This window comes from Trifolium pratense, linkage group LG1 (genome assembly GCF_020283565.1).
Source record: "Trifolium pratense cultivar HEN17-A07 linkage group LG1, ARS_RC_1.1, whole genome shotgun sequence".
NCBI classification, from domain to species: Eukaryota; Viridiplantae; Streptophyta; class Magnoliopsida; order Fabales; family Fabaceae; genus Trifolium; species Trifolium pratense.
Genome location: NC_060059.1, coordinates 16,949,402 through 16,970,069, shown reverse-complemented (window position 1 = coordinate 16,970,069; position 20,668 = coordinate 16,949,402). Strand labels below are relative to the sequence as shown.

Below are 20,668 nucleotides of genomic sequence, written 5' to 3'. Positions count from 1 at the left end.
CATTGGGCCTAAGCCAATTGGGCTTGGTTCATGACCATGGAAAGATGTATAAGTAGCAAGTCAAACACATGAATAGTATCATAACTTCATTTCTTTGAGTTTTGAGTGAGTAGAGCAAGAGCAAAACCATAGAGCTAAGCTAGGGTTTGATCAAGAGAGAAAGCTTGAGCAAGAGAAGGCTTGGATCATCATCTTTGCTTAAGGTAAGAGATTAGAATTCATGATTCTTGAGTGGCAAGGAGAGGGGAGATTGTCTATGTCTCCATTCCCGAACTCTCCCACTCAATTTCTTTTAGACTTTTGATTAAGCTTTTGTATGTAAGTGTGATGTTCTTCATCATCACTTTGTATGTGTTAATCACTAGCTTGATTCCATGATAAATATGTATGTGTTTGAACCATTTTTGAAAAGTTTATGAAAGTTACTTAAAACCCAAGAAATTGGCATGATTTTGATTATTTGAGGTGTTTGGATGTTTAGAAGGGATGATTAATGTTCCTTGATACCATATATGTTTGGAATGGCTGTTTATATGAATTTATAACATGTTTGGATGAATTTTTGAGTTGATTTGAGGTTAAACCGCCTTAGATAACTCAAGAACAGATTTTCTTTCTGGTGTAGTTCGCTGAGCGAACCGGAGTTCGCTACAGCGAACCTGTTCGCCACCAGCTCGCTACCTGTTCGCCATGTACCTGTAATCCTCTGATGTAGTTCGCTACAGCGAACTGAGCTTCGCTTAGCGAATAAGTTCGCTACCTGTTCGCTACGGCTTCGCTTAGCGAATAGTACTGAACCTGCAACTTTTGTTATTTGGTTGTAAGTGTATCTAGGCACTTGTATCATGGTTTAAGGGTATCCTTACATGATTGTTGATACATGTTAATGTTTATTGTTAATCGTTGTATGATTGATAAACGTGTATGCGATAAGTTGTAGCTTAAAATGAGCAATGTTATGTTTTGGCATTAATTTGTAATGTTAAGTGAATGTGTTAGGATTTGTGTTCCCGCATTCATAAAAGAGTAGCTTCGAGCTAGAGAATATCATATGGTTGATATGTGTATGCATACATGCATTCATGATTGTATGTGAACATTGGAAACTTGGGTTCCAATAACGAAAATGAATTATGTGTCCATAATGAAGCCGAGGATCGGATTAGATGAATCCATGAGTCCGGAGTTGCTATCCAACAGGATATAAAACTGTTTTGGCTTATCCAAGGGAGATAAGATGGTTCGGTAAGTTCCGACATATCCAGCATGATATAAAACTGTTCTTGGTCCACCGTTGGTGAGACATCTTGGTACCACATGCATTTAGTTATGTCTAGGGATGGCATGACAGTGAATTAATTGGCATTAGATACCTTAGGGTAAATGCGCATATGTTTGATAAATGGTATGTGACATTTATTTGGTTGTATTTTGTTGAACTTTATTAATTAATAAATGTTTAGTGCGATGTTTTGACGTGAGTTAGAATATGTATGATAGCTCGAAAGTGTAAGGCCTTTCTTATACTCGTATGATATGCGATTATGTTTTCTAACTCTCTGCTTTGTGTTATTTGCTGAACCTTTGGGGGTTCAGATATTCAGGCTGAGGACTGTGCCGACGTTTAGACTGCGGTATTAGCGGGGTGTTGAAGATACCTTTTGGTGAGGAGACTTAGCATAGATTACTCCTCTTAGTACTAGCTTTTTGGTTAGAGTTTGTAAATAGTAAATGCTCTGGTAATGTAACATCGAGTCGGGGATTACGCTTGGATTTCATCGTATATCGGTGTTACCTTTTGATATGCTAGTTCTTGTATAAGTGACATCCTTAGGGATGAATATGGCTTATATATGTATATATATGCAATGCTTGGTTGAATGAATCCGCTGTTGTTTTTCATGTTAAATTTCATGACGCTCTGTGTGTATGCTTGTGTTTTAATTACCGCGTGGCACTCTGCCTTTACACTTGTTAAAAAGTTTTTAAAATTACGTTTTTAAGGGTAGTATGGGTTAGGGTGTTACAATAGTGGTATCAGAGCAGGTCGGTTCGTGTGAACCAATTAGGACTTTTCTTTTCCCCGTATGAGCATGTGTAGGGAACACTGTTAGTACTTTCTAACGTCTAGTTGTGATTCGTTCAGGAATCATGGCTGCTGCGAGAACGAATGCTCAGATTGCGGAGGCTTTGACCGCACTCACCAACATAGTGGTTAGAGATCATCAACCTGGAAGAGAGGTAGAGATGAGGTTGGAAAGGTTCATGAAGCAGAAACCGCCAACATTTATCGGAGGTTACAACCCGGATGGAGCTTACAAGTGGCTGGAGGAACTTGAAATAATTTTTGAAGCAATGGATTGTTCCGAGGAAGGAAAGACAACCCTTGGAACATATGTGTTGCGCGAGGAAGCGAATGTGTGGTGGAAGAATGCCAAGTTGAGGCTAGGACCCGGTGGTATGGCTATACCATGGGCAATGTTTAAAAGAGAATTTTTGGTTAAGTATTTTCCTGTTGATGTGAAGAACAAGAAAGTAGTGGAATTCATGGAGTTGAAACAGGGAAATATGACGGTAGCTGACTATGCCGTCAAGTTTGAGACTTTGTGTGCGTTTAGCCCGCATTACAACACTTTGGAAGCGGAGAACGACAAGTGTGTGAAGTTTGAAAGTGGTCTACGTCCAGACATCAAGCATATGATTGGATTTTCGCAGATAAGGGATTTTGCGACCCTTGTGAACAAGAGTAGGATTTGTGATGAAGATGGTAGAGCTAAGGTGAACTACTACAAGGCTGTGAACGACCGAAAAGGGAAAGGACAAGAGCGCGGGAAACCTTATGACAACCGCGGTAAAGGGAATACAAGTGGTGGTAAGAAGCCGGTGAATGGGAATTGTTACAACTGTGGAGAAAGGGGTCATATGTCTTATGATTGCCCGAAGAAGGGAGATAGGTGTAAGAATTGTGGAAAGCTGGGCCACAAGACCGAAGTGTGTAGGACAAAAGTGGTGTGTTTGAACTGTGGTGAAGAAGGCCACAAGAGTCCGACTTGTAAGAAGCCCAAGAAGGTGATGGGCAAGGTGTTTGCTTTAAGTGGAGAGGATGCTAGCCTAGAGGACAATCTCATTAGAGGTACGTGTTTCATCTATGACACTCCTTTAATTGCGATTATAGATACGGGAGCGACGCATTCTTTTATTTCTTTGGATTGTGCAAAGCGTCTTAGTATTCCTTTAACGGATATGATGGGTAGGATGGAAATAGAAACTCCTGCTAATGGTTCAGTGATTACCCGACAAGTATGTCGTAACTGCCCCGTAACCATTTTTGATAAGCACTTTGGTATGGATTTAGTGTGTATTCCACTTAGTGGTATGGATGTAATTTTTGGTATGAATTGGTTAATCTTCAACCGAATTCATATCAACTGTCGTGAGAAGGCCGTTGTTTTTCCGAAGCCGGAGGAGAACTTGCATTTGATGAGCGGGAAGGAAGTATCGGAAGCGTTGAAAGAACATGCCGAGATGTTCATGATGTTTGCATCATTGAAACTCGAAGGAGGAGTTAAGATAGAAGAGTTACCGATCGTTTGTGAATTCCCAGATGTGTTTCCAGATGATATATCTGACGTGCCTCCAAAGCGAGAGGTAGAGTTTTCTATCGACCTAGTACCTGGAACTAGTCCGATATCGATGGCGCCGTATCGAATGTCAGCGTCAGAGTTGAATGAGTTGAAGAAGCAACTTGAAGAGCTGCTTGAGAAGAGGTTTGTTCGACCGAGTGTTTCGCCATGGGGAGCGCCGGTATTACTTGTGAAGAAGAAAGACGGAAGCATGAGATTATGTATAGACTATCGTCAGTTGAACAAAGTGACGATCAAGAATAAATATCCACTTCCGAGGATAGATGATTTGATGGATCAACTAGTTGGAGCTTGCGTGTTTAGTAAGATCGATTTGAGATCTGGATACCATCAGATTAGAGTGAAGACGGAAGACATACCTAAGACTGCATTTAGGACGAGGTATGGGCACTACGAGTATTCAGTTATGCCGTTTGGTGTGACCAATGCACCTGGAGTTTTCATGGAGTATATGAACAGAATTTTCCATTCATTTTTGGATAGATTCGTGGTGGTGTTCATTGACGACATTTTGATTTACTCAAAATCCGAGGAAGAGCACGAAGAGCACTTGAGGATTGTTTTGCAAGTCTTGAAGGACAAGAAGTTGTATGCCAAGTTGTCGAAGTGTGAATTTTGGATGAAAGAGGTGAGTTTCCTAGGGCATATAATTTCGAGTGGAGGAATCGCGGTAGATCCTGCGAAGGTTGACGCTGTGTCACAGTGGGGAACGCCGGAATCTGTTTCAGAGATTAGAAGTTTCCTTGGTTTGGCCGGATATTATAGAAGATTCATCGAAGGTTTTTCGAAGTTGGCTTTGCCGTTAACCAAGTTGACGAGGAAAGATCAAGCGTTTGTTTGGGATGGTATTTGTGAGAAGAGTTTCCAAGAGCTCAAGAGAAGATTGACTACTGCACCCGTGTTGATTTTACCTGATGCCAAAGAGTCGTTCGTCGTGTATTGCGATGCTTCGAAGTTAGGACTTGGTGGAGTGCTTATGCAAGGGGGTAATGTGGTAGCATATGCTTCAAGACAACTGAAGGTTCACGAGAGGAACTATCCAACGCATGATTTGGAGTTAGCCGCAGTGGTGTTTGCTTTGAAAGTGTGGAGACACTACTTGTATGGATCGAGGTTTGAAGTGTTTAGTGATCACAAGAGTCTGAGATACTTATTCGACCAGAAGGAGTTGAATATGAGGCAACGAGATGGCTCGAATTCTTAAAGGACTACGATTTTGAATTGAGTTATCACCCCGGAAAAGCCAATGTAGTGGCCGATGCATTAAGTAGGAAAACTTTGCATATGTCATCATTGATGGTAAGAGAGTTAGAGTTGATTGAAGAATTCCGAGACTTGAGTCTTGTGTGTGAGGTTACTTCTTCAAGTGTGAAGCTTGGAATGTTAAGACTGACGAATCCTTTTCTTGAAGATATTAAAGAACGTCAGAAATCGGATAAGAAATTGATGGAGAAGATGGTACTCATCAATGAAGGCAAGGAGACCAATATCAAGATTGACGAAAGTGGAGTCATGAGATTTCACGGAAGAGTTTGTGTACCGGATGTACCCGAATTGAAAAGAATGATCATGGAAGAAGGTCACAGAAGTGGTTTGAGTATTCATCCTGGAGTAACCAAGATGTATCAGGATTTGAGGAAGTTATTTTGGTGGCCGGGAATGAAGAGACAAATTTCTGAATTCGTTTATTCATGCTTAACTTGTCAGAAATCGAAGATTGAACATCAGAAGCCGTTTGGTTTGTTGCAACCAATGTTTATACCCGAATGGAAATGGGATAGCATTGCAATGGATTTTGTGGGAGGTTTACCGAAGACCAGGAAAGGTCACGAGGTGATTTGGGTAGTGGTAGATCGTCTGACGAAGTGTGCTCACTTCATTGCTATCAGGAAAGGTACTTTGGTGCCTAAGTTGGCCGAGATTTATGTGGAGCAGATTGTGAAGCTACATGGTATTCCAACAAGTATTATTTCGGATAGAGATCCGAGATTTACTTCCAGATTTTGGGAAAGCTTGCAAGAAGCTTTAGGAACGAAGTTGAGGTTGAGTTCAGCATATCATCCTCAGACAGATGGTCAGTCGGAGAGGACGATACAATCCTTAGAGGATTTGTTGAGAGCGTGTGTTTTGGAGCAAAACGTGAATTGGGATTCTTGTTTGCCATTGGTAGAGTTTACATACAACAACAGTTACCATTCTAGTATCGGAATGGCACCGTTTGAGGCTTTGTATGGGAGAAGGTGTAGGACACCTCTGTGTTGGTATGAAACTGGAGAAAGTGCAATTCTTGGACCAGAGATTGTACAAGAAACAACGGAGAAGATTCGGACGATTCGTGAGAAGATGAAAGCGTCTCAGAGTCGACAGAAGAGTTATCATGATAAGAGGAGGAAGGACATTGAATTCCAAGAGGGGGATCATGTATTCCTACGAGTTAAATCGACTACTGGAGTAGGACGTGCGTTGAAGTCAAGGAAGTTGACGTCAAGGTTTATTGGGCCGTTTGAGATTTTGAAGCGAGTTGGGAAAGTTGCGTATAGGATTGCATTACCGCCATCATTGGCGAATTTGCACGATGTTTTTCATGTATCACAGTTGCGCAAGTATGTGTCTGATCCGACACACGTGATTGAATCGGACGATGTTCAAGTGAGGGATGACTTGACCATCGAGACTGTGCCTTTGAGAATCGAAGGAAGAGAAGTGAAGAGGTTGAGAAACAAAGAGATTGCATCCGTGAAAGTCGTGTGGGGAGGACCGGCTGGTGAGAATGCAACGTGGGAGTTGGAAAGCAAGATGAGAGATTCTTATCCCGATCTGTTTCTAGGTAATTTCGAGGGCGAAATTCTTTTAAGGGGGGTAGGATTGTAACAACCCATTTTTCGTATTCGTATATTTTATTGAATGTATTTTATTTATTAATTGGCTTTTATTATTTTAGTGAGCGACGAATAATTATTTAGCCGAACGTAAGTTATTAGACGCGAGAACCATTGTTTTGGGCTTATGGGCGTGAGAGGCATTGGGCCTAAGCCAATTGGGCTTGGTTCATGACCATGGAAAGATGTATAAGTAGCAAGTCAAACACATGAATAGTATCATAACTTCATTTCTTTGAGTTTTGAGTGAGTAGAGCAAGAGCAAAACCATAGAGCTAAGCTAGGGTTTGATCAAGAGAGAAAGCTTGAGCAAGAGAAGGCTTGGATCATCATCTTTGCTTAAGGTAAGAGATTAGAATTCATGATTCTTGAGTGGCAAGGAGAGGGGAGATTGTCTATGTCTCCATTCCCGAACTCTCCCACTCAATTTCTTTTAGACTTTTGATTAAGCTTTTGTATGTAAGTGTGATGTTCTTCATCATCACTTTGTATGTGTTAATCACTAGCTTGATTCCATGATAAATATGTATGTGTTTGAACCATTTTTGAAAAGTTTATGAAAGTTACTTAAAACCCAAGAAATTGGCATGATTTTGATTATTTGAGGTGTTTGGATGTTTAGAAGGGATGATTAATGTTCCTTGATACCATATATGTTTGGAATGGCTGTTTATATGAATTTATAACATGTTTGGACGAATTTTTGAGTTGATTTGAGGTTAAACCGCCTTAGATAACTCAAGAACAGATTTTCTTTCTGGTGTAGTTCGCTGAGCGAACCGGAGTTCGCTACAGCGAACCTGTTCGCCACCAGCTCGCTACCTGTTCGCCATGTACCTGTAATCCTCTGATGTAGTTCGCTACAGCGAACTGAGCTTCGCTTAGCGAATAAGTTCGCTACCTGTTCGCTACGGCTTCGCTTAGCGAATAGTACTGAACCTGCAACTTTTGTTATTTGGTTGTAAGTGTATCTAGGCACTTGTATCATGGTTTAAGGGTATCCTTACATGATTGTTGATACATGTTAATGTTTATTGTTAATCGTTGTATGATTGATAAACGTGTATGCGATAAGTTGTAGCTTAAAATGAGCAATGTTATGTTTTGGCATTAATTTGTAATGTTAAGTGAATGTGTTAGGATTTGTGTTCCCGCATTCATAAAAGAGTAGCTTCGAGCTAGAGAATATCATATGGTTGATATGTGTATGCATACATGCATTCATGATTGTATGTGAACATTGGAAACTTGGGTTCCAATAACGAAAATGGATTATGTGTCCATAATGAAGCCGAGGATCGGATTAGATGAATCCATGAGTCCGGAGTTGCTATCCAACAGGATATAAAACTGTTTTGGCTTATCCAAGGGAGATAAGATGGTTCGGTAAGTTCCGACATATCCAGCATGATATAAAACTGTTCTTGGTCCACCGTTGGTGAGACATCTTGGTACCACATGCATTTAGTTATGTCTAGGGATGGCATGACAGTGAATTAATTGGCATTAGATACCTTAGGGTAAATGCGCATATGTTTGATAAATGGTATGTGACATTTATTTGGTTGTATTTTGTTGAACTTTATTAATTAATAAATGTTTAGTGCGATGTTTTGACGTGAGTTAGAATATGTATGATAGCTCGAAAGTGTAAGGCCTTTCTTATACTCGTATGATATGCGATTATGTTTTCTAACTCTCTGCTTTGTGTTATTTGCTGAACCTTTGGGGGTTCAGATATTCAGGCTGAGGACTGTGCCGACGTTTAGACTGCGGTATTAGCGGGGTGTTGAAGATACCTTTTGGTGAGGAGACTTAGCATAGATTACTCCTCTTAGTACTAGCTTTTTGGTTAGAGTTTGTAAATAGTAAATGCTCTGGTAATGTAACATCGAGTCGGGGATTACGCTTGGATTTCATCGTATATCGGTGTTACCTTTTGATATGCTAGTTCTTGTATAAGTGACATCCTTAGGGATGAATATGGCTTATATATGTATATATATGCAATGCTTGGTTGAATGAATCCGCTGTTGTTTTTCATGTTAAATTTCATGACGCTCTGTGTGTATGCTTGTGTTTTAATTACCGCGTGGCACTCTGCCTTTACACTTGTTAAAAAGTTTTTAAAATTACGTTTTTAAGGGTAGTATGGGTTAGGGTGTTACATGCTGAAAAAGCTGTAAAAGACCTCCTCGAGGCAAATTTCATTTCGGAAGCTAGGTATACCACCTGGCTATCCAATGTTGTACTTGTTAAAAAATCGAATGGAAAATGGCGCATGTGTGTTGACTATACCGATCTTAATAGGGCTTGCCCTAAAGACGCTTACCCTTTACCTAACATAGACAAATTAGTAGATAATTCATCCGGATTTAAATTACTATCGTTTATGGACGCGTACTCGGGTTATAATCAAATAAAAATGGCTGAAATCGATAAAAAGAAAACAGCATTTATGACCGAATCAGGTAATTATTATTACAACGTAATGCCTTTCGGGCTTAAAAACGCAGGCGCCACATACCAAAGGATGATGAACAAAGTCTTCAATAATGAAATCAGTGACATGCTCGAAGTATACATGGATGATATGATCGTCAAATCCGAAGAGGAAGTCGATCATATAGCCCATCTGAAAAGAGTATTCGACCAAGCGAGAAAGTATAACATGAGATTCAATCCTGAAAAATGCACGTTCGGCGTAAAAGCTGGGAAATTCCTCGGATTCTACTTAACCGAGAGAGGAATCGAAGCTAACCCCGATAAATGCAGAGCGTTCTTTGAGTTTCCTACGCCGGACTCAAAGAAATCAATCCAATCATTAAATGGGATGCTCACCGCCTTATCTCGTTTTGTCGCAAAATCCACTCAACACGCGCTACCTTTATTCAAATTACTTCGAAAAGAATCCGCATTCGAATGGACAAAGGAATGCGAGGATGCGCTACAGCACTTAAAACGAGCACTATCCGAACCCCCAGTCCTAACGCGACCCAACGAAGGGGAAACCCTATACCTTTACCTCGCCGTAGCATCGGAGGCCATCAACGCCGTTCTCATAAGAGAAACCGAGCAAGGGCAAAAACCCGTTTATTTCGTGAGTAAGGCTCTGCAAGGACCAGAACTCCGATATTTACAGATTGAAAAAACGGCCTTAGCAGTAGTCATGGCCGCGAGGAAGCTAAGACACTATTTCTTAGCTCACTCCATCGTTGTTCGAACTGATCAACCGATTAAGCAACTCCTTGCGAGGCCAGACATGACAGGACGAATGCTAAAATGGTCGCTCGAGTTGTCCGAATTCGAAATCTTTTTCGAAAGCAGAAAGGCTCTAAAAGCCCAAGTGCTAGCAGACTTCATAGCCGAAATGACCACGCCATCTACCCCGGATAAAAACAAATAGACCATCTTCGTAGATGGATCCTCGAATCCACAAGGGAGTGGTGCAGGTATCATACTCGAAAGCGGTGAAGGAGTGCTCATAGAAGTTTCACTCGAACTCGCCTTTCCAACCACAAACAACCAAGCCGAGTACGAAGCCTTCTTGGCAGGATTAAGGTTGGCTCAGGATATGGAAGCCGAGGAAATTAGGATATTCACGGACTCACAACTCGTCGCATCACAAATAACCGGGGAATACCAAACAAAAGACGGGCGACTCACGGAATACTTAAACTTAATCAAAGAAAAATTAACCAAATTCAAACAAACCGAAGTCAAGCATGTTCCTCGCGAGCATAACGCAAGAGCAGATATCTTATCAAAGCTCGCGAGCACTAAGAAAAAGAAAGGTGGAAATCAATCGCTTATTCAGGAAACGCTATCCAAACCGAGCATAGTAAAACCCACCGAGGTATTCCTGATATGCGAAATCAACGTCGACAGCTGGATGACACCCGTGTTCGAATTTTTGAACACAGGAAACCTCCCACTCGACAAGAAGGAGGCAGCTAAGGTTAAAAGAAGAGCCTGCGCGTACGTAATCCTAAATGGAAAAATGTATCGCCGAGGATTTTCCATCCCTCTACTGAGGTGCGTCGAGGAAAGCGAGGTCGCCTCGATCCTCAGCGAAATCCACGAAGGAATAAACGGTCAACACATCGGTGGACGCTCCTTAGCCAGAAAGGCCTTCTCCGAGAAGCCACGTTGAAACAAAAAATAGCAAAACAGCATGATAAAAAGGTCATCAAGCGAGAATTCGACGTTGGGACACTAGTACTACGACGTAACCAAAAAGATTCTCGCGAGGGTAAACTCGCGGCGAATTGGGAAGGGCCTTATCGAGTCCGAGCCAAAACCGAAAACGGTGCTTATTATTTGGAAGATCTTTACGGAAAAGAAATTCCTCGACCTTGGAATGCCGAAAAGCTCAAACAATACTACAGTTGAGGGAAGCTCAAAGCCATCCCTCGACGAAGGCTGTGTCTTCGCCCATGAGAAGCGCGCCTATACAACGGAGGAGTGCTTAGGTACGAGCATGAATCTTAAAATATAAAACAAAGCCGAGACATTAGGAGCTCGATGATGTTGGCGAGGAAAGTTCTAGACCACGGAACACCATCGTCGTAGTACACGACCGGTAGAACCCCAGCTCGCGATGGGATGTTCACACTGTAACGACCCAATTTTCAAATTAATAATTTTTATGTGTTAAAGTATTTTATTAACGTAGAAATTTTAATTAAGTTAATAACTAGAGTTATTTATCGAGTACTTTAGTTATTAAGCGATAGTGAGAGTATCGTGTTATTGGGCCAAGCCAATTGGGCTTGAGGCCCAATGGGCCTTGTGAACATGAGTGGGGCGGCCATATGGCCAAGTCAAGAGAGAACATTTCATTTGTTCTTGTTCTTGACAAGTTGGAGAGAGAAGAGAGCTCAAGAGCTAGGGCAAGGGAAAGTGAGGAGAATCAAGATCAAATCTTCGAGTTTTCTTCGAATCCAGGTATGAGAGTAGGTTCCATAGTCGTGGGTGATTCGAGGAAGGGGAGAATGTCGATTTCTCCTTACCCGAACTTCCTCCACCCCATTTTCGTTTTAGATTGGAATGGATTTTCTTGATGGAAATCGTTCCTAAGGTTCTTAATATGCTTAACATGCTTGTAACATGATTAATGAACGGAAATAATGGTTAAAACGAGTTTTCTAATGAATTAAACTCAAGAACTTGGTGTTCTTGAGAGTTTTGATGAAAAAGTGTCAATCTTTACTTTTTCGATGTTTATGGCATAGATCTGAGAAATGAACCGTCCTTTTGTGTTTAGATATGTTTGTTTTGCTTGAATACAAACTCTTTTGGGATTTATAACATGGAAAATGGGATTTTTGGGCGTTTTTGTGTAGAAAACGCATGTTTTTCCGCCTCAGGCGCAATAATTTCCGCCTGAAACGGAAGAGCAGTGAGCAGCCAACCTTTCAGACTTTTCTGCGCCTCAAACGTAAATTTTTCCGCCTAAAACGTAAACTTCCGCCTCAAACGTAAAAATTTCCGCCCCAGGCGGAAATACTGCAGATTGCACCAGTTTTTCATCTGCGATCTTCCTTTGCATGTAGTTTCGAATCAGTGTCTTATTCTTACATGATTGTTGATGATTGTTGATGATTGTTGATGCTTGTTGATGCTTATAATGATTGTTAATCATGTATGAAGTATAAATGAAGAATATTAAGGTTTTGTTAAATCTTAATGATGAAGTATGTTGGATAGTGTTCCACATAATAAATGAAGAGCTTATGCTAATTAATTGTGAGTGAATTCATGAACACATATACATGCATTCATGAATTAAATAGGATATTGGATATTCCAATAAAGAAGTATATCGGATTATATTTATCCGATAAAGAAGGATATTAGAGGTGAGATACTCTAATAAAGAAGATGGTACCACATGCATTAGTAATGTCTAGGATTGACATTCATGAAGTTGAAGCATTAGAGTTGCATTAGGTTATATGTGTGTGCATTACTTGATAAGTGATATGTGACATATAATTTGGCTAAGTGTAATGAATTGTGGATTGATTATTTGGTACTTGATTATACATGTTTAGAACTTGTAATTGAGTAGTTAATGGTGATGCATGTTTATAAATTATGAATATGCTTGTTATTGTTGAAGGAGTGTTTAAGTACCTTTTGCTTACACTTATATTTTGATTATGTGATCTAACTCTCATGCTTTGTGTTATGTGCTGGACCGTTGGGGGTTCAGATTCTCAGGTTGAGGATCCCGATCAAAGTTAGAGGTTGCTCGTGCTCGTGTAGTGCGCTTTTTGGTGAGGAGTTTAGCTTAGACTACTCCTTTAGATATATTTGTATATCTCTTTTGACGGGTTGTATAGAGTTGCTCTGATTAGGTGTAATACCGTGATGGGTTATTCGCTTGATTTGTATCTGAGCCCGTGATGGCATATTTAACTTTGCTAATCCTATCTTTTGGGTTGTAAACATAATATCCTTTGTTGATATGGCCTAGAGCCTAGGGATATTGTGTGAACAATTATGATCATTGTATGATATACATTATGATAAATATCGTTTTTAAATTTCCGCTGTGCTAGCATGATTGATTTAATTATGCCGTGGTTTTGTATTATAACATGTGACGCCTGAGTTTTCTTAAGTGTTTTATTTATTTATATTCAATAAATACGCGTTAAGGGGTTTGGGTGTTACAATAGTGGTATCAGAGCAAGGTCGGTTCATGTGGAACCAATTAGGATTAGTTGCCCATATATTCAACTTGTGTAGAGATAACACTGTTGATATTACCTTTCTAAGTCTGTTCTTGGAATTGATTGGTTGTTCAGGATCATGGCTGGAAGAGCTAACAATCAGATGGCAGATGCGATAGCTACTTTGACCAACATCGTGGCTAGAGATCATCAACCCGGGAGGGAAGATGAGATGAGGTTAGAGAGATTCATGAGGCATAATCCGACACTTTTCACTGGAGGCTATGCTCCAGATGCTGCTGTCAAGTGGGTAGAGGAAGTTGAGATTGTCTTTGAGGCTATGAGGTGTACCGAGGAGAGTAAGTTGACCTTGGGTACTTATGTACTTCGTGAGGAAGCTAACAAGTGGTGGAAGAATGCTAAGCTGAGGATGGGAATTGGTGGTGTGGTAATCACTTGGGAGATGTTCAAGGGAGAGTTCTTGAGGAAGTACTTTCCGGCTGATATTAGGAACAAGAAAGTGGTGGAGTTCATGGAGCTCAAGCAAGGGAACATGTCTGTGGCGGAGTATTCCGTGAAGTTTGAAGAACTTTGTGCGTTTAGTCCACACTACAACACCGTGGACGCTGAGGAGGCTAAGTGTGTCAAGTTTGAAAGTGGGTTGCGCCCGGACATCAAGCATCTTATCGGATTTTCTCAAATCCGAGACTTTGCAACTTTGGTGGATAAGTGCCGTATTTGTGATGATGATGGAAAGGCCAAGACTAATTACTACAAGGCCATGAGTGACAAGAGAGGAAAAGGTCAAGACCGTGGGAAGCCCTATGGTGACAAGGGGAAGAAGGTTGTTGAGTCTAGTGGTGGAAAGAAGAGAGGTGGTGGACAATGCTACAAGTGTGGCGAGTTGGGTCATAAGTCTTATGAGTGCCCAAAGAAGGTGGACAAGTGTTTTAACTGTGGGAGGCTAGGACATAAGTCGGATGTTTGTCAAGTGAAAGTGACTTGTTTCAATTGTGGCGAAGAGGGTCACAAGAGTCCTATGTGCAAGAAGCCGAAGAAGACTATGAGAAAGGTGTTTGCCTTGAGTGGAGATGATGCGGATCAGGGAGATAATCTCATTAGAGGTACGTGTTTCATCTATAACACTCCTTTAATTGCGATTATTGATACGGGAGCAACACATTCTTTTATATCCGTTGATTGCATGAAGCGTCTTAGTATACCTGTGTCTGAAATGTCTGGTCGTATGGAAATAGAAACTCCTGCTAATGGTTCTGTAACTACCCGCCTCGTATGTCGTGACTGTCCCGTAACCGTGTTTGGTAGACACTTTGGAATGGACCTAGTGTGTATCCAACTTAGTGGAATAGATGTTATCTTTGGTATGAACTGGTTGATATTTAATCGAGTCCATATCAATTGTTGCGAGAAGACCGTTGTATTTCCTAAACCGGAGGAGAGTTTGCATTTGATGAGTAAGAAGGAAGTAGTAGAGTCGTTGAAGGAACCTGTAGAGGTGTATGCGTTGTTTGCATCCTTGAAAATGGAAGGTGAAGTTAAGGTGGAAGAGTTACCGGTTGTTTGTGAATTTCCCGATGTATTTCCGGAAGACGTGTCAGATGTACCGCCGAAGAGAGAAGTAGAGTTTACGATCGATTTGGTACCTGGTACTAGTCCGATATCTATGGCACCGTATAGAATGTCAGCGTCAGAGTTGAATGAGTTGAAGAAGCAACTAGAGGAACTACTTGAGAAGAAGTTTATTCGACCTAGTGTATCGCCGTGGGGTGCACCTGTGTTGTTGGTTAAGAAGAAAGAAGGGAGTATGAGGTTGTGTATTGACTACCGACAGTTGAACAAAGTGACGATCAAGAACAAGTATCCACTTCCGAGGATAGATGATTTAATGGATCAATTGGTTGGAGCTTGCGTTTTTAGTAAGATTGATTTGAGATCCGGATACCATCAGATTAGAGTGAAAACGGAGGATATACCAAAGACTGCTTTTAGGACGAGGTATGGTCATTATGAATATTCGGTGATGCCTTTTGGTGTGACCAATGCACCTGGTGTTTTTATGGAGTACATGAATAGGATTTTTCATTCATTCTTGGATAAGTTTGTAGTGGTATTCATCGATGATATTTTAGTTTACTCAAAGTCCGAAGAGGAACATAAGGAGCATTTGCGGATTGTTTTGCAAATTTTGAAAGAGAAGAAGTTGTATGCCAAATTGTCGAAGTGTGAATTTTGGTTGAAAGAAGTAAGTTTTCTTGGTCATGTGATTTCAAGTGGAGGAATAGCGGTTGACCCAGCGAAAGTTGATGCCGTATTGCAATGGGGAACGCCGGAGTCTGTTTCTGAGATAAGAAGTTTTCTTGGATTGGCCGGTTATTATAGGAGATTCATTGAAGGATTTTCGAAGTTGGCTTTACCTTTGACGCAGTTGACTCGGAAGGATCAAGCGTTTGTTTGGGATGTGAAGTGTGAAGAAAGTTTTCAAGAGCTTAAGAAGAGGTTGACTACCGCGCCTGTGTTGATTTTACCGGATGCTAAGGAATCTTTCGTCGTGTATTGTGATGCTTCGAAGATGGGACTAGGAGGTGTGCTTATGCAAAAAGGTCAAGTGGTAGCGTATGCATCGAGACAACTGAAGGTTCACGAGAGGAACTATCCGACACACGATCTTGAATTAGCCGCAGTTGTGTTTTCATTGAAGGTATGGAGGCATTACTTGTATGGATCGAAGTTTGAAGTCTTTAGTGATCACAAGAGTTTGAAGTATCTATTCGATCAGAAGGAGTTGAATATGAGACAAAGAAGATGGCTCGAATTTTTGAAGGACTATGACTTTGATTTGAGTTATCACCCCGGAAAAGCTAATGTGGTGGCCGATGCGTTGAGTAGGAAATCGTTGCACATGTCATCACTAATGGTGAAAGAGTTAGAGTTGATTGAAGAATTCCGAGACTTGAGTCTAGTATGTGAAGTGACTCCTAAGAGTGTTAAATTGGGAATGTTGAAGTTGACGAATCCTTTTCTGGAGAATATCAAAGAATGTCAAAAGACGGATAAGAAGTTAATGGAGAAGTTGGCAATAGTAGTTGAGGAAGGAAAAGAAGCTAATTTCAAAGTTGACGAGAATGGAGTTGTGAGATTTCATGGAAGAGTGTGCGTGCCCGATGTGCCCGAGATGAAGAAGATGATTTTGGAAGAAGGTCATAGGAGTGGAATGAGTATTCACCCGGGAGTAAACAAGATGTATCAAGATTTGAAGAAGTTATTTTGGTGGCCAGGAATGAAGAGGCAAATTTCTGAGTTTGTTTATGCTTGCCTAGTGTGTCAGAAGTCGAAGATTGAGCATCAGAAACCGTCTGGTTTGTTGCAACCTTTGTTTATCCCGGAATGGAAGTGGGATAGTATTGCGATGGATTTTGTGGGAGGTTTACCCAAGACTACGAAAGGTTATGAAGTGATTTGGGTGGTAGTGGATCGTTTGACGAAGTGTGCGCATTTTATTGCTATTAAGAAAGGTACCTTGGTGCCTAAGTTGGCCGAGATCTATGTGGAGCAAATTGTGAAGTTGCACGGTATTCCGTCGAGTATTGTTTCGGATCGAGATCCGAGGTTTACTTCGAGATTTTGGGAAAGTTTGCAAGAGGCTTTAGGGACTAAGTTGAGGTTGAGTTCGGCTTATCATCCTCAAACGGATGGCCAATCGGAAAGGACGATACAATCTTTGGAAGATTTGTTGAGGGCTTGTGTTTTGGAGCAAGGAGTAAGTTGGGATTCGTGTTTGCCGTTGATCGAGTTCACGTACAACAATAGTTTTCATTCGAGTATTGGAATGGCACCTTTTGAGGCTTTGTATGGAAGGAGGTGTAGAACACCGCTTTGTTGGTTTGAATCCGGAGAGAGTATGATTCTTGGTCCGGAGATTGTGCAAGAGACTACGGAAAAGATTAGAATGATTAGAGAGAAGATGAAAGCGTCTCAGAGTCGTCAAAAGAGTTATCATGACAAGAGGAGGAAGGACATTGAATTTCAAGAAGGTGATCATGTTTTCTTAAGAGTTACATCGACTACCGGAATTGGACGTGCTTTGAAGTCGAGGAAGTTGACGTCGAAGTTTATTGGTCCTTATCAGATTTTGAAAAGAGTGGGGAAAGTGGCGTATAGGATTGCTTTGCCGCCATCATTGGCGAATTTGCACGATGTGTTTCACGTGTCACAATTGAGGAAATATGTTAGAGACCCGTCACATGTGATTGAATCGGATGATGTTCAAGTGAGGGATGACTTAACGGTCGAGGTTGTGCCTTTGAGGATCGAAGGTAGAGAAGTGAAGAGGTTGAGAAACAAGGATATCGCCTCGGTGAAGGTGGTATGGGGAGGACCCACTGGTGAGAATGCGACTTGGGAATTGGAGAGCAAGATGATGAGTTCGTATCCAGAGTTATTTCCAGGTAATTTTCGAGGGCGAAAATTCTTTAAGGAGGGTAGAGTTGTAACGACCCAATTTTCAAATTAATAATTTTTATGTGTTAAAGTATTTTATTAACGTAGAAATTTTAATTAAGTTAATAACTAGAGTTATTTATCGAGTACTTTAGTTATTAAGCGATAGTGAGAGTATCGTGTTATTGGGCCAAGCCAATTGGGCTTGAGGCCCAATGGGCCTTGTGAACATGAGTGGGGCGGCCATATGGCCAAGTCAAGAGAGAACATTTCATTTGTTCTTGTTCTTGACAAGTTGGAGAGAGAAGAGAGCTCAAGAGCTAGGGCAAGGGAAAGTGAGGAGAATCAAGATCAAATCTTCGAGTTTTCTTCGAATCCAGGTATGAGAGTAGGTTCCATAGTCGTGGGTGATTCGAGGAAGGGGAGAATGTCGATTTCTCCTTACCCGAACTTCCTCCACCCCATTTTCGTTTTAGATTGGAATGGATTTTCTTGATGGAAATCGTTCCTAAGGTTCTTAATATGCTTAACATGCTTGTAACATGATTAATGAACGGAAATAATGGTTAAAACGAGTTTTCTAATGAATTAAACTCAAGAACTTGGTGTTCTTGAGAGTTTTGATGAAAAAGTGTCAATCTTTACTTTTTCGATGTTTATGGCATAGATCTGAGAAATGAACCGTCCTTTTGTGTTTAGATATGTTTGTTTTGCTTGAATACAAACTCTTTTGGGATTTATAACATGAAAAATGGGATTTTTGGGCGTTTTTGTGTAGAAAACGCATGTTTTTCCGCCTCAGGCGCAATAATTTCCGCCTGAAACGGAAGAGCAGTGAGCAGCCAACCTTTCAGACTTTTCTGCGCCTCAAACGTAAATTTTTCCGCCTAAAACGTAAACTTCCGCCTCAAACGTAAAAATTTCCGCCCCAGGCGGAAATACTGCAGATTGCACCAGTTTTTCATCTGCGATCTTCCTTTGCATGTAGTTTCGAATCAGTGTCTTATTCTTACATGATTGTTGATGATTGTTGATGCTTGTTGATGCTTATAATGATTGTTAATCATGTATGAAGTATAAATGAAGAATATTAAGGTTTTGTTAAATCTTAATGATGAAGTATGTTGGATAGTGTTCCACATAATAAATGAAGAGCTTATGCTAATTAATTGTGAGTGAATTCATGAACACATATACATGCATTCATGAATTAAATAGGATATTGGATATTCCAATAAAGAAGTATATCGGATTATATTTATCCGATAAAGAAGGATATTAGAGGTGAGATACTCTAATAAAGAAGATGGTACCACATGCATTAGTAATGTCTAGGATTGACATTCATGAAGTTGAAGCATTAGAGTTGCATTAGGTTATATGTGTGTGCATTACTTGATAAGTGATATGTGACATATAATTTGGCTAAGTGTAATGAATTGTGGATTGATTATTTGGTACTTGATTATACATGTTTAGAACTTGTAATTGAGTAGTTAATGGTGATGCATGTTTATAAATTATGAATATGCTTGTTATTGTTGAAGGAGTGTTTAAGTACCTTTTGCTTACACTTATATTTTGATTATGTGATCTAACTCTCATGCTTTGTGTTATGTGCTGGACCGTTGGGGGTTCAGATTCTCAGGTTGAGGATCCCGATCAAAGTTAGAGGTTGCTCGTGCTCGTGTAGTGCGCTTTTTGGTGAGGAGTTTAGCTTAGACTACTCCTTTAGATATATTTGTATATCTCTTTTGACGGGTTGTATAGAGTTGCTCTGATTAGGTGTAATACCGTGATGGGTTATTCGCTTGATTTGTATCTGAGCCCGTGATGGCATATTTAACTTTGCTAATCCTATCTTTTGGGTTGTAAACATAATATCCTTTGTTGATATGGCCTAGAGCCTAGGGATATTGTGTGAACAATTATGATCATTGTATGATATACATTATGATAAATATCGTTTTTAAATTTCCGCTGTGCTAGCATGATTGATTTAATTATGCCGTGGTTTTGTATTATAACATGTGACGCCTGAGTTTTCTTAAGTGTTTTATTTATTTATATTCAATAAATACGCGTTAAGGGGTTTGGGTGTTACACACACCCCGAGGAGGAAAGCTTAACAACAGCCCCTCTCCTCGTTGCTAGTTTGGATAAACATCTCCAAACACTTAGAATGGTTCCCCGCACCTTCTAAGCCCGGCATCAAATGGTACCAGCTACCACAACGATGACCACCGTCCAAGCACACACTAGCGCGAAGAAACGAGTAATTCGGCGTATAGAATGTTTGGAAAATTACCTAAGTTAAAAACCTCAAAACTGGTCGAGCGCAAACAAAAAAAAAAACATCAAGTATCCAGGTCGTCACAATGAAAAGACAATCAAAGCATAAGCTTAAAAGCATCGAGCATGCAAAACGATCGATTCGACATTCAGAGGAAATTAAAAACATCGCCATACAAAACCTAAATCTAGATATGAAGATAAAGGTAAAAAGGCAGGTGAATTAATAAAAGTACTGGAATTATAAAGACCACAAAGGGTCATAATTGTCGGTTACATCAAAAGGGCAAACGCCCGAACAAAATAAAGAAAGAAAAACAAATTTACACTTCATCATCAGAAGGGGTGACAATAGCTCCATCCCGCACCTCCTTTTCCTCGTCTAAACCCTCCTCGATCAAGCTGGGGTTGAGAATCCTGAGCTGAGCCACTGCGTTGTTGAAACTAAAAGTCGCAGCAGCAACCATGTTGGACTCAAGCTCCTGGATCTTGGCGATCAAAACAGCACGAGAGGAGGAGGCATACTCCCCCTGAGGGTCGAGCTCCTTCTCCCCATCTTCAATAACCCCAGTGACTTGGAGCCTCTCCAACTTCCCTTCCAGCTCGCCAATCAAAACCTTCTGCTCATCAGCTTTCCGCACGGCGCTGTCCCTCTCCTCCGACACCGTCTTAAACCTATCCTCAGCCTCCTTGAGATTAGCCGAGATGGTCTTAC

At 40.7% G+C, this 20,668-nt stretch overlaps 1 protein-coding gene across 1 annotated transcript; it reads left to right on the top strand.

The window, feature by feature from the left end:
* Positions 1–13,453: 13,453 nt before the first annotated feature.
* Positions 13,454–14,986, top strand: LOC123889333 (the record flags this gene model as incomplete). The annotated part of the gene is made up of 2 exons (XM_045938624.1): positions 13,454–13,531; positions 13,784–14,986. Coding segments are annotated over exons 1-2 (1,281 nt in total), but the record flags the coding sequence as incomplete, so codon positions are not given.
* Between the last annotated feature and the right edge of the window lie 5,682 nt (positions 14,987–20,668).